The 15,502-nt window shown below is 34.5% G+C and overlaps 2 protein-coding genes across 3 annotated transcripts in view; one reads left to right on the top strand and one right to left on the bottom strand.

Annotated features, from left to right (window-relative positions):
- The window catches only part of LOC117780724, a 29,635-nt gene extending 14,718 nt beyond the window's left edge, over positions 1-14,917 (top strand). Inside the window, exons 5-14 of the mRNA XM_034617359.1 lie at positions 2,034-2,541; positions 3,519-3,572; positions 4,084-4,498; positions 4,846-5,276; positions 5,340-5,484; positions 5,553-5,704; positions 6,201-6,517; positions 6,595-6,882; positions 9,444-9,551; positions 14,563-14,917. Coding sequence (XP_034473250.1) covers positions 2,034-2,541; positions 3,519-3,572; positions 4,084-4,498; positions 4,846-5,276; positions 5,340-5,484; positions 5,553-5,704; positions 6,201-6,517; positions 6,595-6,882; positions 9,444-9,551; positions 14,563-14,712 — 2,568 coding nt within the window. The 3' untranslated portion in view covers positions 14,713-14,917. The remainder of the gene's footprint in view (positions 1-2,033; positions 2,542-3,518; positions 3,573-4,083; positions 4,499-4,845; positions 5,277-5,339; positions 5,485-5,552; positions 5,705-6,200; positions 6,518-6,594; positions 6,883-9,443; positions 9,552-14,562) is intronic.
- On the bottom strand, positions 661-1,619 carry LOC117780725 (membrane steroid-binding protein 2). 2 transcript variants are annotated; one of them, XM_034617361.1, is made up of 2 exons: positions 1,032-1,618; positions 661-974 (listed from the first exon to the last, which is right to left on the bottom strand). In XM_034617361.1, exons 1-2 carry the CDS (start codon positions 1,496-1,498, stop codon positions 791-793), a joined length of 651 nt encoding a protein of 216 aa, XP_034473252.1. In that variant the 5' UTR covers positions 1,499-1,618; the 3' UTR covers positions 661-790. The 2 variants fall into 2 exon arrangements, with proteins under 2 accessions (XP_034473252.1, XP_034473251.1); XM_034617360.1 differs by having other exon boundaries at positions 661-1,619.
- Positions 14,918-15,502: the final 585 nt, after the last annotated feature.

Below are 15,502 nucleotides of genomic sequence, written 5' to 3'. Positions count from 1 at the left end.
GTACAAAACATTGTCATAAATAATTAATTTTAATTTTAAAACACACTCAAGTATGTGTACTAAAATAAAGCAAATACCAAAATTAAATACCATTTAATAATGGTGTATTTTGTTGGTAAGCGACCTTTCGGAATAGGTGCTGATTTTACCAGCGATCCAAGCTTAACGTCATATTTGCGTCGCTATAACCAGTTGTGAATTCTAAGGTGCGATAATAAAAAACAAATATCCCAAAGAGTACTTCTTTTTAGTAAGAAACTTTCTCGTTTTTAGCTTCCTTTCAATCTTAAACAAAACTACTTTAAGCACAAAATAATCGCAACGAGGCTAACGGATTATATATTTGCCATGATCTTATATATTCTGACTGAGTTTGGTTAAAATCAGACGACTATTTCGCAAAGCTGCCATAGGAATGGGAAGTCAGAATTCTAAATTTAAGACCGATTCATACTTAGTTCAAGATTTTTAGTAAACGGAAATTTTAAAATTTTAAGAACGAAACGGTATAAGTCCAATTAAGGTGCGATTATTTTATGATGACAAATTTTTCCAAGTGTACACATAGATAAAAGGTATACAAACAAAACAACAAATATGTTGCCATGCAACATGGGGCAATCAGAACGAACAACTCACAAAACTGTGCTTGCAGATAAATTAAATCCGAACAGAGCTATTTATTTATGTGTCTGTATTATTTAGTGTGGTTCAAATTATAGGCTAAGTGCTGTCCTGGTCAAGATGGGATAGTCCCACATCAGGCATAATTAATCGATTAAGGACAGCTCTATTCAACCAATATTGGCTTATCTGCCTTTGTCCACATGAGCGTCTCTTCAAGGTCCTCAACTTTCGTTATTTGCTCCTCATCTCTGTCCTCCTCACTTTGGACCTCTTCGAAGTCAGCCTCAATGCTGGATTCGTTGACTGTATCCCAACCAGAGTCTGAGGAGTTTGCTGAACGAGCATCTCCAGCTGGAGTCTCCTTCTCCTTTTCCTTCTCCTTCTCCTCCTCCTTCTTTTGCTGTTTGTCTTCTAACAGCACACCCGCTACAAAGAAACGATCCTCGAGTCTTTTCTCAAATTCTTCGACATATTCATCGAAAGTACGTGGCTCATAGCGTAATGTCTTTTTGATGTACCACATGATATCGGTGCCTGTCAATTCCTTATGGCAGCCATTGGGCCCAAAGTCCTCTGGGGAACAGGACACATCGTATATCTTGTTCTGCAAACACACCAAATATCTTCCATTGGGATTCTGCGAATCGTAAGTCTTCAGCTCTTCTCTAGTCAGCTTCAGGTTTCGCAGTGGAGCTGGCAACATGACATGTCCCTCCTTCTCGTAGTCCTCATCATCATAGGTCGGATGCTCCCGTCGTGCGTGAATATAGGCAATATATCCCAAAATGCAGGACAACACCACAATACCCAAAGGAGAGCTTATCCAATCCCTCAACTGGTAAATCCACATATTATCGAAAAATAAAGACATTTTGAGTTTTCTTTTTAATTATAAAACTTTTAATACAACTTGACCGTATCACATTTACATGACAACTACGAAATCTAGTAAAATTTTACAGATTGCCAGTTGACAGTGCTCCTAGAACATTTTTGGGCCTACTATTTTTCTGATATATTAGTGTTTTTTTATGTGTCAGTTGATCGAGAAACATGAAAGATTTCTACGATAGTTAGTCCAAATTATAAGACGATGTTGATAAAAATTATATTGAGATTATAAATAAATTAGAATATCTGTAAATATACTCAAAATAATTTATACAATTTAGAATTATTTGCTTAATAAAAAATAGATCTGGACAGGAACTGATAACTGATTAAAAAAAATGATACAGGGAATTATATTGTCCAACTCAAATATTTCTTAGTTGTTGGCTTGACTAAGATGGCAACTAAATGGTAAAGTCAAAGTCTGTTAAAAGCATATAGTAAATTAAAAAACATAAAAAAGGGAAATATTCGAAAGTCAACGTAACTTGTATGCATTTCTTTTAAACTTAAAGGTTTGGTGGTCTCCCTGTCCAAGTAGGGAGTGTCCCGAGGAGCCCGAACTCGATTTGGCCGTGTATCAATGCGTTGACTATTGTCTAATGCAGGAACAAACGAATCCACAGCTTTACACTGATTTGCCGATGCATGACAAGTATCCAACAGCAACAACAAGCAGACCAATATCGAGTACAACAGCAATGGGAGCAGTGCTCAGTCCAGGAATGGATGCGAGTGAATCAAATGTGCCAACAACAACAGGCACAACAACATCGACGACGACATCAACAACATCTTCGCCCGCATCATCATTGCCAGCATTATTCGCAACGCAAACGAGAAGCAGATACCAAGATGTACTTAATATGTCATCGACCATGTTCCCACCACTGGAGAATGTTTCAGCAATGTCCTTGCTCCTTCAGCAGCAACAGCAGCAGCAGTCGCCGTCACAGTCGCAGTCATCGTCGTCATCATTATCATCAGCTGAATTGTCATCCATGTCCATGCAGGGATTGAATCGTAAGTGACACCTCTAAATGATGATCCCCCTCTTGGACACTGTCCACTGTCTTCACTATCATCTTTATTATCACCATCAACTAGTTGGTTCTCTCCTGATGCTTGTTAGCCATTAGTTTTCCCTGTCATTCCCATCCCTGTCACTCCTTTACCACTTTCTATATCCGTGTCCACATTCGCATTCGTGTCCTGTGTGTGTGTTAAACATACTTTTATTAGTTTGTTTTTACCATTCAGTCTGGTGAATCTGGGGGAGGGGGGACAAACTTACTCCATAAAAGCCAAAGAACGAACGAGTTAAGCTCCTTGTGCCGCCATTCAACAGAAAATACGAGAGCAATAATAAATACGATTCAAACTGCGGTTGGCAACTGGACCAACATGTCCTCATTAAAGCTTGACGCATTTCAACAAAGTTTTCAACTTTACAGAACATACAGAAACTTCTCAAGAATAATATAGGTTTCTATTTATTAAATTTCAACAGTTGCAGCTTGAAGCGAATCGACAAACTCTGAGGGTGAACATTACTCGATGTACATAAATTCGTTATAATTACAAAACTTGCTATAAACTGCTGTATTTCATTATTGATTATATGAGATGACAATGAGAAAAAGCATCCTCTGATTTCAATTCATTTGTTGGATGTACAGATTTGCAATTTTTATTTATTTTCTGACCAATAATTTGAAAATTATTTATTGTTTCATAAAAAATAAAAGCAAGCCAATTTTCCGCGTCTAACAATATTTACATTTTAAACAAGTACAAAAGTAGACAAGCACTTTGCAATTTCCGGGCACTAGATGGCGTCTGGGTTACTTTCCCCCCTTGCAAGCTATGTAAAGTAGTTATTTAAACAAATTTTCTCTTCAGTTCGGTATAATATTTGCAGCTCAGATAAATAACATAATTAAGTGTACTAAATTAAATCTTTTTTTTTTTTAATTTATTTATTTACTTGCGGGGAACAGGACCTATGGGAACCCGTTTTCGTGAATTCTTTATGGACACAGAAAATAGTAAAGGTACTTGAAGATATGATAAGACAATGTAAATATATTTTCTGTTTATATTTAATTTGCATTAATCAGCAAACTTAAATAACTTAAAGTAACTTTTTCATCTGAAATACAATACTTTCAACCATGAGTAGAAATCAATCAAATTCTGTCTGCCATAAAATAGTTCGTTTTTATCATACTCTTGAAACTGAAATTGGACTAAAAAAAAAACGGAATTTTATCAATGAATAATTTGTTTTCGAACTTATAATGCAATAATATTAAAATATATATTTTTGTTGACAACCTTAAAGAAAACAAAAAGTTTTGGTAAGGCAATCCAAAAAGATCATACACAAAACAAGTTCCCAGCCTTACACTTGGTTAGTTCCCGTCCAGTTCCTCTTCAGTTTCCTTCGGGAACTAACCGTTTATCTGACCAGCTTGCTTGGGGCCAATTGAGCCAAAGCAATTTATTTAGTTGTCTATTACCATTTAAAATCTAACTTTGTCATGCTTCTGCTTTTGCCAACAGTTTCCACAGGAAATGCAGGCACTGTCAGTGGCAATCCAAATGCAAGCATCAGTTGGGTGCACTCAGATAATGCAGATGCCACATACTTCATGCTGCAAATGCATCCCGATCTGGCGGATCCCACAGAGCAATTGGGCATGGAAATTGAACAGGATGATAACGAAACTGTCACGGATATAAGACAACGATTTGGCGAAGATAGACTGGTGAAGATGCAAATCAATCTCACAGATATGGATGATTTGGATCTACGTTGTGGTGGCCTAGTCAGACGCACCAATATCTCGTATGTTAACTCGGGAGCTGTCAAGTGCATGATGCAACGTTGCACGTTCACTTTGAATGCACCAGAGATCTGTCCACCAGACTACAAAGAAACCGACGACACTATATTCTGGATATACTTTCTGCTCAGGTAAAAATACAATCAACATCTTATTGAATTTTTTCAATAAAATTTCTAAAATGTAAATAGACAGGATTTATTTTTTCAAAAGATTTAATATTACTTTTATTTATATAACAACAAGATAAATTCTTACTTTAATTTGTATTTAAGTACTATATTCTGGATATACTTTAGGCTCAGGTAAAAATACAAACAACATCTTATTGAATTTTTTCAATAAAATTTCTAAAATGTAAATAAACAGGATTTATTTTTTTAAAAGATTTAATATTGCTTTTATTTATATAACAACAAGATAAATTCTTACTTTAATTTGTATTTAAGTAGTAAACTGTTTCTAACTGAACTTGCAGATTCCTGGCCACTACCATGTTGTCGGCTGGAGTTACCATCATGGATCCTATTGCACTGACAATGATAGAGAAGTTTGGCGGTGATTTTGGCCGTGAGCGACTCTTCTCAAGCATTGGCATGGCCATCTTCTCACCCATCACGGGCATCATGATTGACTACTCATCTCGTGGATTGGGTTACACCGACTATTCAGCTGCGTTTTATACGTACGATGTGCTCTTGGTGATATCGACAATGTCTGTGCTAATGATGCCCCTGGGCGAGAAGTTGCCGGCTGATAATGTGTTTAGGGATTTATGGAATCTATTAAAAATGCCGCACGTGATTGCATTTATCTGCTTTCTGTTTGTGCTCGGTAATTTCTGGGGCTTCATCGAAAGCTTTCTCTTTCTCTATCTTAAGGAATTGGGTGCACCGAATTATCTGTTGGGTAAGTATTGGCAGCCACTGTAATTTGACTGTGTAATTTGTTGAATTTTATTTTATTTTTCAGGTATAACAATTACGGTGGGCACTGTGAGCAGTATTCCCTTCCTTTATGGCGCAGAGAAGATCACACGAATCTTTGGCCATGTCAATTTGATTATTATTGCATTCTTCTCGCATGCCGGACGACTCGTCGGCTATTCCTTTATCGAGTGAGAGTAGTTGGCACGGTTAGATGTAGTGTGGATTGTAATTTAATAGATTCTTTGACTATTTGCAGGAATGCCTGGTGGTGCTTCCCCTTTGAGGCAATGGAATCTCTATCCTGCCACTTGATGTGGGTGGCAGCTGCCACCTATTGCTCCATCTTGGCTCCCAAAAGTCTGTTGGCCACATTGATTGGCGTGCTTGGCATGGCTCACTTCAGTCTGGGCAAGTACACACTGAAAATAGTTTTCTACATTTAAGAAAATCGGCACAAAATTCAAAATTCTATAAAATTGAAAATGAATGCAGGAAATTAGCTTTAATTTGAAAAATGCTTTTTAGATATTTTTAAAATAACTAAATATTGATATCATACCTGCTTAAGTATACTAAAAAAATTTAATGATCGTCACAAATGAACACATTTGAAATATTAAGTAATTGTTTTGATAACAAAATAATTAGCAAACTGGTTTTTTATTTAAGAAGAAAAGTTTAAGCTTAATTGACCTCAATATATAGCAAAAAGAAAAAATTGTGAATTTTATATTTGGTCAAAAGAATTACTTGAATAACTGTATATAAAATCTAAAATGTATCTGAATATTAGGACACATCTCGTTTATTTTAAGTCCAATGTATAGGACGATTTGTTTTGAGTGTATACAAGTAAGCGTTTGTCTTGTGAAGCTATTTGAGCAGTCTCTCTTCTTCATTACAGGACGTGGCAGTGGCAGCTTCACGGGTGGCCTGCTCATCGGTCAATTCGGCACAAGAGACGCCTTTCGTTATATGGGACTCCTCGCTGTGGTTGGCGGCATAGCCTATGGACTGTTGCATCTCATTTGGCTGCGAAAGTTCGATCACACCACTGAGGAGTCCGAGGAGGAAGTGGAGGCCGTTGAGGTCGGTGAAACAGAGAAACTAACCGAGCCGGCAACCAAGGAACAGGGCACATCCATGTCGCTGGAACGTTTGAGCCTGATGATCAAATACAATCAGATTGGCAGTCTGTCATCGTTGCCGCGTGGCTCGCGGGTTAGTTGAAAAACATTACATTTTCACAGGAAAAGCAGCAAGTTTTTTAATTGAAATTCTCGGCGTACCGTGTGCAGGCGGATATACACGACCATTTGGCGGTGCGTCGCAGCAGCTACAATGTGGAATCGCTTCGGGGTGTGCCGAGGCATGGGAACATTGGGAGCAGCGCATCCAAGGTGGATATACTGCGTTCAGCGCTCGAGATTAATCACAAGTCCTCCAACAATTCGATGCTGAGCAAAGCCGATAACAAAACGTCAAATCAATCACTGGGTCGCAATCGTGCCGACAGTGCGCCCAAATTGAATCACAGCAATCTAAAGAATATTTCACAACCCGCCCTCGAGGGTGTTGTATTAGAGGTGAGTGCTGGTCCCCAGATTTTTCAATTCCCTTACACTCTCTCTGTCTATCCCTCTCTCTCTCTCTCTCTCTCTCCCTATTTTCCATTCTCCGTATCTCTCTCTCTCTCTCTCTCTCTCGCTCTCTCTCACTCTCTCTGTCGATGATTGCCGTCAATTGTTTTGATTTGGTTTTTTTTTTTGTACATTTATTTATTTATTTTTTGTTGTTGTTTGGGTTCTTCGAGTTAACAGCAGCTGTTGCCTTCAATAACTTTTTAGCATAGCTAGAAAGATGTCCTGCCGTTGTTATTTTTTTGCTTCTCTCGCTACCGGAAGTTGAGCACCACTGTATCCGCCATTCATTCATCGCTCATTGTTCACTTTACAGTCTGTGTGTGTGTGTGTGTGGGGTGTGTGTTTGGCATTTGTATGTGTTCGCTTCTTGATGCCGCTTCAATGGCTTTGATTTCTTCATTCGAATGTGAATTTCGAATTGGATGCCAGCTTTATTGGTTTTTGTTTTCAAGACAAACATGTGATCCACATGCCACAGCAGCAGGAACAGGCAAAGGCACAAAGCACAGGTGACAGGTTGCCATCTACAGGTTTATAATAGTTCACATTCTTGTTGTTGCTCTTGTTGCTTGAAGCAAAAGTTTTGCCTTTCTATTTCCAGCTGACCTAACTACGGTCGAACTTCCCTAACTCGAATTACAGTAAATATTAAAAATGACCATAAAATGAAAAAACTGAAACTTCTAAAGACTTCAAGTTGTTTAATTGCTGTTTGAAACTATAAAAAATTTATAAATATATTGAGTCAAAAACTTAATAAATATTATTTACTTGACATCACAGAAAAGGCAGAAACTTTTAAAGACATAAAATTAATAAATATATTAAATTAAAGTTTCAATAAGTACGAAGTAAATTATAAACTTATTTGCTTGACAGCACAGAAAAAACTGAAACTTCTAATGACATCAAGTAGTTTAATTGTTGATTAAAACTAAAAAAATTATTAAATATATTGAATCAAAATAATAATAAACTTATTTACTTGACAACACAGAAAAAACTGAAAGTTTTAAGAGCTTTAGGTTGTATAATTGCTGAATAAAACTAAAAAATGAATTTAAGTGTGAATTATACACTTTATTAGCATTAAATGAATTATAAGTTTAATTTACATTGCTTTTATTTATCGAATCTTCTCCAAGGGATACTTACAATAAGTTTATCAAATCTTATACTTAAAGCTTAAGTTTGGTTTCTTAACATCACAAAAAATAAAAACTTAAGCACTTGAGCTTTGTTGTTGATTAAACCTTTAAAGCTTGACATTTATATTGAATTATAAACTTTAAATAAGCTTAATTAAAAACTTGTTTAATTACTTGATATTATTTATTGTTAATTGAGTTTAAAACTACTAATAAAAACGAATTAAAACCAGAGCTTGCAAGGTTTGATCCTGCACATTAGGGTTGTCTGAAAATAACTTTTATTTTCAGACAGTTTATAAACCTGTTTCAAATTTCACATTCAATTCTGTTTCAATTAAAACACCTGGAAGAGATTTTTTGTATTTTTATTAGAAAATTTAATAAAAAAAAAACAAATAAAATACAAATACAAATAAAAGAACCAGCGGAAAATTTTTAGTTCGATTTATAAAGAAATTCGAGCTATAAAGGATCAAAAAATCGAAAAAAAAATTGACAGCGAGTTGTATAAAATTCTGATTAAAGAAGTTTGAGTTACGGAGATATTCCGTCAGGGTAGTTAATATTAAAGAGGACAATTGTATAGAATTTTGTATCTTATCATATTAATCGCATTATGAGAGTTCCACTGTGTTTTCGCAATCCTTTTGCTAAATGATTTATTCCATAATCCATACGTCTATCTAACTACAGTTAATTTCATAATTAATTAGCAAAGCTTTCAGGCGAGGTTTTATAGCTGCGAGGCAACCATAATTCAATAAATCAAATGTGGTTGCAACACAAATGTGCAACAAAAAGCAAAAAAAAAAGGACAGAGAAATAGAAAACAGAGAAACAACAGCAACAAATTAATGAATTTATGAACATGCCAAACTTTGCCTTGGCATTTTCAGGCTGCAAACAACAACACTTTGTAGCGGACAACTGAAAAGACAGACCGAGGGACAGAGCGACAGTGGGACGGACTGACTAACTGACAAACTGACAGTTGGGCTACACATCAGTGAGCAGAAAACAAAAGCCAGTAGTCTGAACAACACTGCAGAGAGTTGAGTTGAGTTGAGTTGCGCTTGCAAATTGCAGGACATTCCCAAAAAGGGCGGCTAAAAAGGAGGAAAAGTTCACTTGCTGTTTTTCGTTTGTGCAAAATAAATTTCACCCATAACCCACAGAGAGAGTGAGAGAGAGAGAGAGAGAGAGAGAGAGAGAGAGAGAGAGAGAAAAAACAAAGAGAGAGAGAGAGAGCACAGTGTGAGCGAGTGTATGTGTGTGTGTGTGTGAGAGTGCATCTATACTATAATATCTAACTATGCGAGTCTGTTTGTTTGTCCACATACAAAATACAAACAGGGAGTGGAATCCACATTCTTTCCAAGCCGCATGAAAAAGTATCCAAGTGGTTTGTTAACTTCAATACCCGCTGTGGATTTATCTGTATTACCCAGCTCCATGTTAATGGTAATGTACAAAAGCCAAGCCAAAATAGGCGAAACCCAAAAATGCATCTGAATTGTTTAGAGTTGACGGCAAAAGCCGACGCTCAAATACCCTTGCAGACGTGCGAAAAAAGAGAGAAAGCAAGAAACACCTTTCATTTCAACTTGAGATGTAAGTCCAAATTTGAATCTAGTTTTATATCGAAATGTACAAAGGCCAAGATAATCTAGGTGTCGACTTAAAAAAATTAATTTTAGGTTATTAAAAAAATAATCGAGTTGATTACTTAAATATCGGTTCCGCTAAAATCGAGCTTTCGATATTTCGATGTATTTCTACATCACTAGTTTTAGCATAATTCAATTTATTCAATTGAAATAATAAGAATGAAGAAAATAACATATTGATTAAACAATTTCATAACTTTTTTAATTTAAATTTTGTGTCGTTATTAATAGTATAATCTGAAAAAAATAATGATTATTTTGTCTTAAAATTAAAGTAAACACAATACTATTATTATAAGGGGTTCTTTTTATATAAATTTAGCGTAAATCAGTATAAAATATTTCAACTTGTCAAAATTGTTCAAAAGTTGAGAGATAATGTAGCATAATGATTATATGAAGTACATTTTGCTTATATTCTTTAGAAATTATTATTGTTATCATAAGATTTTATCAAAAGTTAATGATTATGAACGATTTAAAGGGCTTAACATCATTTAACTGTGGACTTTTCTCTCTCTCTCTCTCTCTCTGTCTCTCTCTCTCTCTCTCTGTCTCTCTGCCTGCCTTTTCTCTCTTTCTCAATCTCAATCTCACTCTCTCGCTTTTGTCTGTCTCGTTCTGTAAGAGTATTGATATAAATGCATGCTTTAGTATTTACCTAACAACGAAGTATGTTACACATCTAAGTCTCACATGCATCCCCAGACCGATTCCCAGAATCATGGCACATCACGGCACATCAGGGCACATCATGCCACATCCACAGAGGCAACATTTAGAGTGCCAGCCAAGAAATTGCATGACAGGAACGCGTGGGCAGCGGCTAGTTTACGTTGCATGTTTACGAGTACAATTCCTGTTCCTTCTCTTGCTTTCCCATCTCTTTCTCCCACTCCCACTCCTAATTCTGCCAATTCTCCTCCCCTTTCTGTTCGTTGTTGATGGTTTTACGTGTGCCAAAGAAGCCGAGGCATCAAGTTATTTCGTTGAATTTAAGCCCAGACTTGTGCCATTTGGCTTTTAGCTGCATTTGTTTGGCTAAGCACCATTGCCACTCCCCGTACTCCTCGTACGCCCACTGCTTTTACAGCCGGGTCAAATGGCACTCGTAGTTAGGTTTAGTTTAACATCGCATATCGCATCGCGCGTTGCATGCAACATTCGGCATTTTATGCCACTTTTAAAGTAAACATTTCTCGTTTTTTCTGTCTGATTCGAAAAATAATACGTTGAAATTGTCGCCTCTGCTATTTTTCTTTCGCTTTGATTTTGTTTGCGTTTTAAGCCAAATGATTTGTTGCTCAACTTAGTACAAGTTGACAACAACAAAAATAACAACAACAACAATCGCAGCTGTTGCAAAGGCAACAATAAGCTCACTGAGCGAATGGGCGATGTTGTCGGGACGGGGACAAATGGAAGGGGGAGCATGGTAAAGGAGGAGGAAAAGAAACATTGTCGTAAAACAAACAAACAAAGAAGCACAGCAAAAGACGCAGTTTGTGTAACGTTCAACACGATTTTGAAGTTCACAGCTCGCAGTGGTGTTCAAATAATCAAACTGCTGCTGAATTAAAAATAATTTTTTAGAACTACTATATATACATTAAATACATAAATATTAAATTTATTTTGTCGATTCTTTGATTTTTAAACATTGAAGATATAAAGAATTCAAATATTCTGACCAAGTTCTACGATTATCTGAAGACATAAAGATGATACAAGATTTTGGAATAAATTTTAGAAAAATTTTAGATCACTAATATATTTATATATAATATCAAAAAAAAAAATTAATTCATCTTCTTTAAGACTTCCAAGGAAATAGTACTTTCTTACTTAATTTATTCCAATTTTCAAGTTAATTAGTTTATTATATCACTACAAAAATGGGATTTATAAACAATCCCTAAGGAATTAAACTTGATGCGATTGTTATTGCAGATATCTGATCTATTATTTTAACCATAATCATTATTTTAAACTATTCTTATCAGATTATAATCGTTTTTTACCTGTGGCTATAGTATTAGTTGAAGTGTATGTAACAGGCAGACTAAGGCATCTTTGACGCCCTCGCAAAATGCGAAAAAATAATTAAGAACGTTTTTTGATAATTAACGTTAATCGAAAAAAGATCGGTTAACTAGAGCTGCATTTTAACTATTATAGCAATAAAAGTTCCTAAAAGTATGCAAGAGATATTGCGATAGTCAGTGTCTTGACTATATTCTTTACCGCATTTTTTTCGTCAGATTTTACTTAGATATTTATTTTTTATATTGATCTAAGTATACTAAAGGATAAAGTATAGCTTGTATAGCAGTTGTTCAACTGCTTGCGAAAGTTATGATGTTCCACAACGCTTGGGGACACTGTATTAAGAGCGCCGCATTCGATTTCCTTCTCATATATTTTACTATTTTCAATGGCACGTAGAAGTTTTCGTCCATTTCCTGTTAGCTTTTCTCCTATTCTCTCCCTTATGAAAGCAACCTTCAGCACATATTGCTGCAGCCATTATTTTCTTTTTATTTTCATTCCACATAAAGCGATTTATCGATGTGCGAAAGAGATGAAGAAAACAATAGAAAATAAGTAAAAAATAAATATTTATATGCGAATCTCCAAATAAAAGCCATGTAATTTGACGCTGTTGGCCTGGCTGAGTGCCTGTTGGCTGGAAGACTGGCTGGGTGGTTGGCCCACATTTGTCACTGTTGAATTTGGTCGGCAACGACTTTATATGGCTGAACGCCAACGACTTTATGTCTATATCTCAATACATAACGCACAAAAAGTGAGTACGAAATTGCGCGTAAGTAATTCTTATTGTAAGGCGGGGATATCCAAAAAAAAAAGAAAAGAAAAATATTGAAGCGAAAGCAAAACAAAAACGGAAAATACTCGTACTTTTTATACAGCTAAACAAAAATTCAACTGCTGAGGAAAAAGGAAGAGTAGAGATTGGAGAAGTGACTGAATGAGGGGGAATCCTGTGTGTGCTGAAAAATTTGTGCATTCAGCTGCAATGTACGAGAGCATTCGAAGTATTAGTTTGTAGTTTCAGCACGTTTAAATAAAAGCCAAAAAAAAAACAAAAAAAAAACATCAAAAAAACAAATGCAAACAACAACCGCAGGAGAGTTTGATGAATACGATTTATACCAAAAATTTGATGGTGTGGAAACCCAATAAAAACAAACAAACAATATTAAACAGAATTTACGAGGTGACTTGCATGACTTCGATATACCATAACCAAAGAGTTTTCAATATGAATTATAATTACTTTAAAAAAATGTTACATTTATTTCACTTAATCTCGTAATCTTTATAGTTTTCCAGCAGACATACAGATATATAAAATCTTCTTAGCTATTTAAATATTCCAATTAATAATTTATATCAAAACCGTAGATCAAAATCGTCACTTCATTTAAATCTTGAATGTATTTATGAGCTGCCACTTTTTTTACTATAACTCTTTTAATATTTAAAAAAAAATTAATTACTATATCTTTATAAAGATGTTTAACGATCTGAGAAAAGAGACTGAAAAGCTAAATTTTTTTCTGCAGTCTTTGAATATATAGAATTTATATCGGTAGATATCGTTATTATCAGAAAATTCAAATAATCAGCAGACCATATTTGATTCTTATAAAAATATCGAATGCAATTTATGCATGTATTCTGGGAACTGCAATGTTCTTGAAAAGTTGGTAAATTGCAATCGCTCAAGTGTCGAAAAAATGGCATCAACAGATCGGAAAGCAAATGGGAGCAACAAAAAAAACAAATGCTAAAAGAAGAAAAGAGAAAAGTTTTGCAAAAGCCGCAGCTGCTATTCATTTAAAAATCGTTTTGTTCTGCACTTAAATGTGTGTATAATATGGGTAAGCTGAAATTAGCATGCAGGTCGAAAACTCACATGCACATATCCATTTGAGTTTCATAAAAACAACAATAACAACAAGAACACAACCAACAAACAAACCAACAAATAAACAAACAAGCAAACATATTGTGGCTGCAAATCGCATTCAGTTTCCACTTCACACAAAAAGGGGGAATTGGGGGATTGAAAGGGATAGAGACTGCTTTTCGGTTTTTATTGTGTTGTTTGCATTTCAGTTGGTTGGATAGTTAATTTGTATGCTTGTTATGGAATTGGTTTTTCATTTACTTTAGTTTTTAATTGGCAACGCTATTTATAAATCCTGTTCATTGCAGAGAACTGCAATAGAGCGTGGTTAGTGATCGGTGAATTAAAAAATCACTTAAAAGTAATTATACTTTCTTAACTGAACCTGATTCAAATGATAAAACCGCCATTTTCCACATTGAAATAATAATGAATTCAAATAATAATAAGATTCATGGGATGACATTTTTTTTTTAATTAAAAAACAAACATGTGCATTTATTTTTTTGTGAAAACAATTTCTTGACTTACCGTATAAGAGTTTATAACAAAGGTGTGATTAACATAGCAACTATATGTAGATAAAGTCTCCGTTAAATAAGTGTTAGATTAAAAATTAACTTTCAGTTTATATTTAACTGGACTATGTTCAAATATCGAGTTAAACTTATAAAAAAAGAATATATACAGTTACAATATACCTACATTTAATGCAAGTCAACATCTGTAATCAACAGACGACTTTCCACCATATTCGCCTACTTAATTAATCTACTGTAAATTTAATGAGATCATTGCATTGGGCATGTGCTTGGCATTGTAATTTATATTATAATACTTTGCTTAATCAAATTCTTTTGCTAAATCGCAGGATCAGGAGGGTCCCAAAGTAATACCCGAGGAGACGGAGCTAAACTCATCGAAAACCACAGTCTCGGGCTGTGTGGAGGAGACACCCCCTATAGTTCAGAGCACGCAGCTTAATGGCAATGGAAAGGGTCTGCAGGACAATGACAATTGATTGACATCAATATGAAGCCACATGTAACGGGGCGGATAAGTGATATTAATAAACAATAAACCAAATATTGAATGTAATTACACATATAACAATTACAATTTGAACACCATAACATAATGTTTGTGTTTTTGTGTGAATCAAACTATAATCAAATTATTGTTAATTGTTACAAATAAAATATAAAAATTAAAGTTTGTTTAATTAAAAGCCATTTTGAATTGTTTTTAAGTGTCCCCGAAATATATTTTATTTGCATTTGCTTACTTTAAAATATAATTGTCAACATAAACTGTTTTTGACTTTATTTAATTCACATAAGAGTTTCATTTAATTATATGTATTATTATTTGCTAATAATATTTAAAAATATTAAATTATTTTTGCATTTTCTATGCATTTCTGATTTTTTTGCAATGACATTTTTCTTAGGCTAAAGCTGGCTCAGGTTAAATGTAATTTAATTGTTTTCATTTATTTTGTTGAAAAACGTACTTAATCATCATAATTACTTAATATAGCATTTAAATTACAAACTCATTTTCCATTTACCATTTATAAATATAAATACTGTCAAGCCTTGTCAGAAATATTTTTTTTTTTTTGTATGATTGCACAAACAGTTAATATTTCAATATTTGTTGTTTTATTTATTTATTTTTTCATTTTTAACTCAATGCAACTTTGTGAAATTCTCATTGTAATTTGATCATTATTAATATTTTCACATCAATAATATAATCAAAAGCCTGACAGAGACACACACACACAACCAAGTACAATAATTTTTCAT

This window comes from Drosophila innubila (assembly GCF_004354385.1).
Source record: "Drosophila innubila isolate TH190305 chromosome 2L unlocalized genomic scaffold, UK_Dinn_1.0 4_B_2L, whole genome shotgun sequence".
NCBI lineage: Eukaryota > Metazoa > Arthropoda > Insecta > Diptera > Drosophilidae > Drosophila > Drosophila innubila.
This window is presented reverse-complemented; position numbering and strand designations above follow the sequence as displayed.

What these genes read in the sequence shown, in the direction of transcription:
- LOC117780725 (XM_034617360.1), bottom strand. Translation starts at nt 1,498, where the DNA reads ATGTCTTTATTTTTCGATAATATGTGGATTTACCAGTTGAGGGATTGG.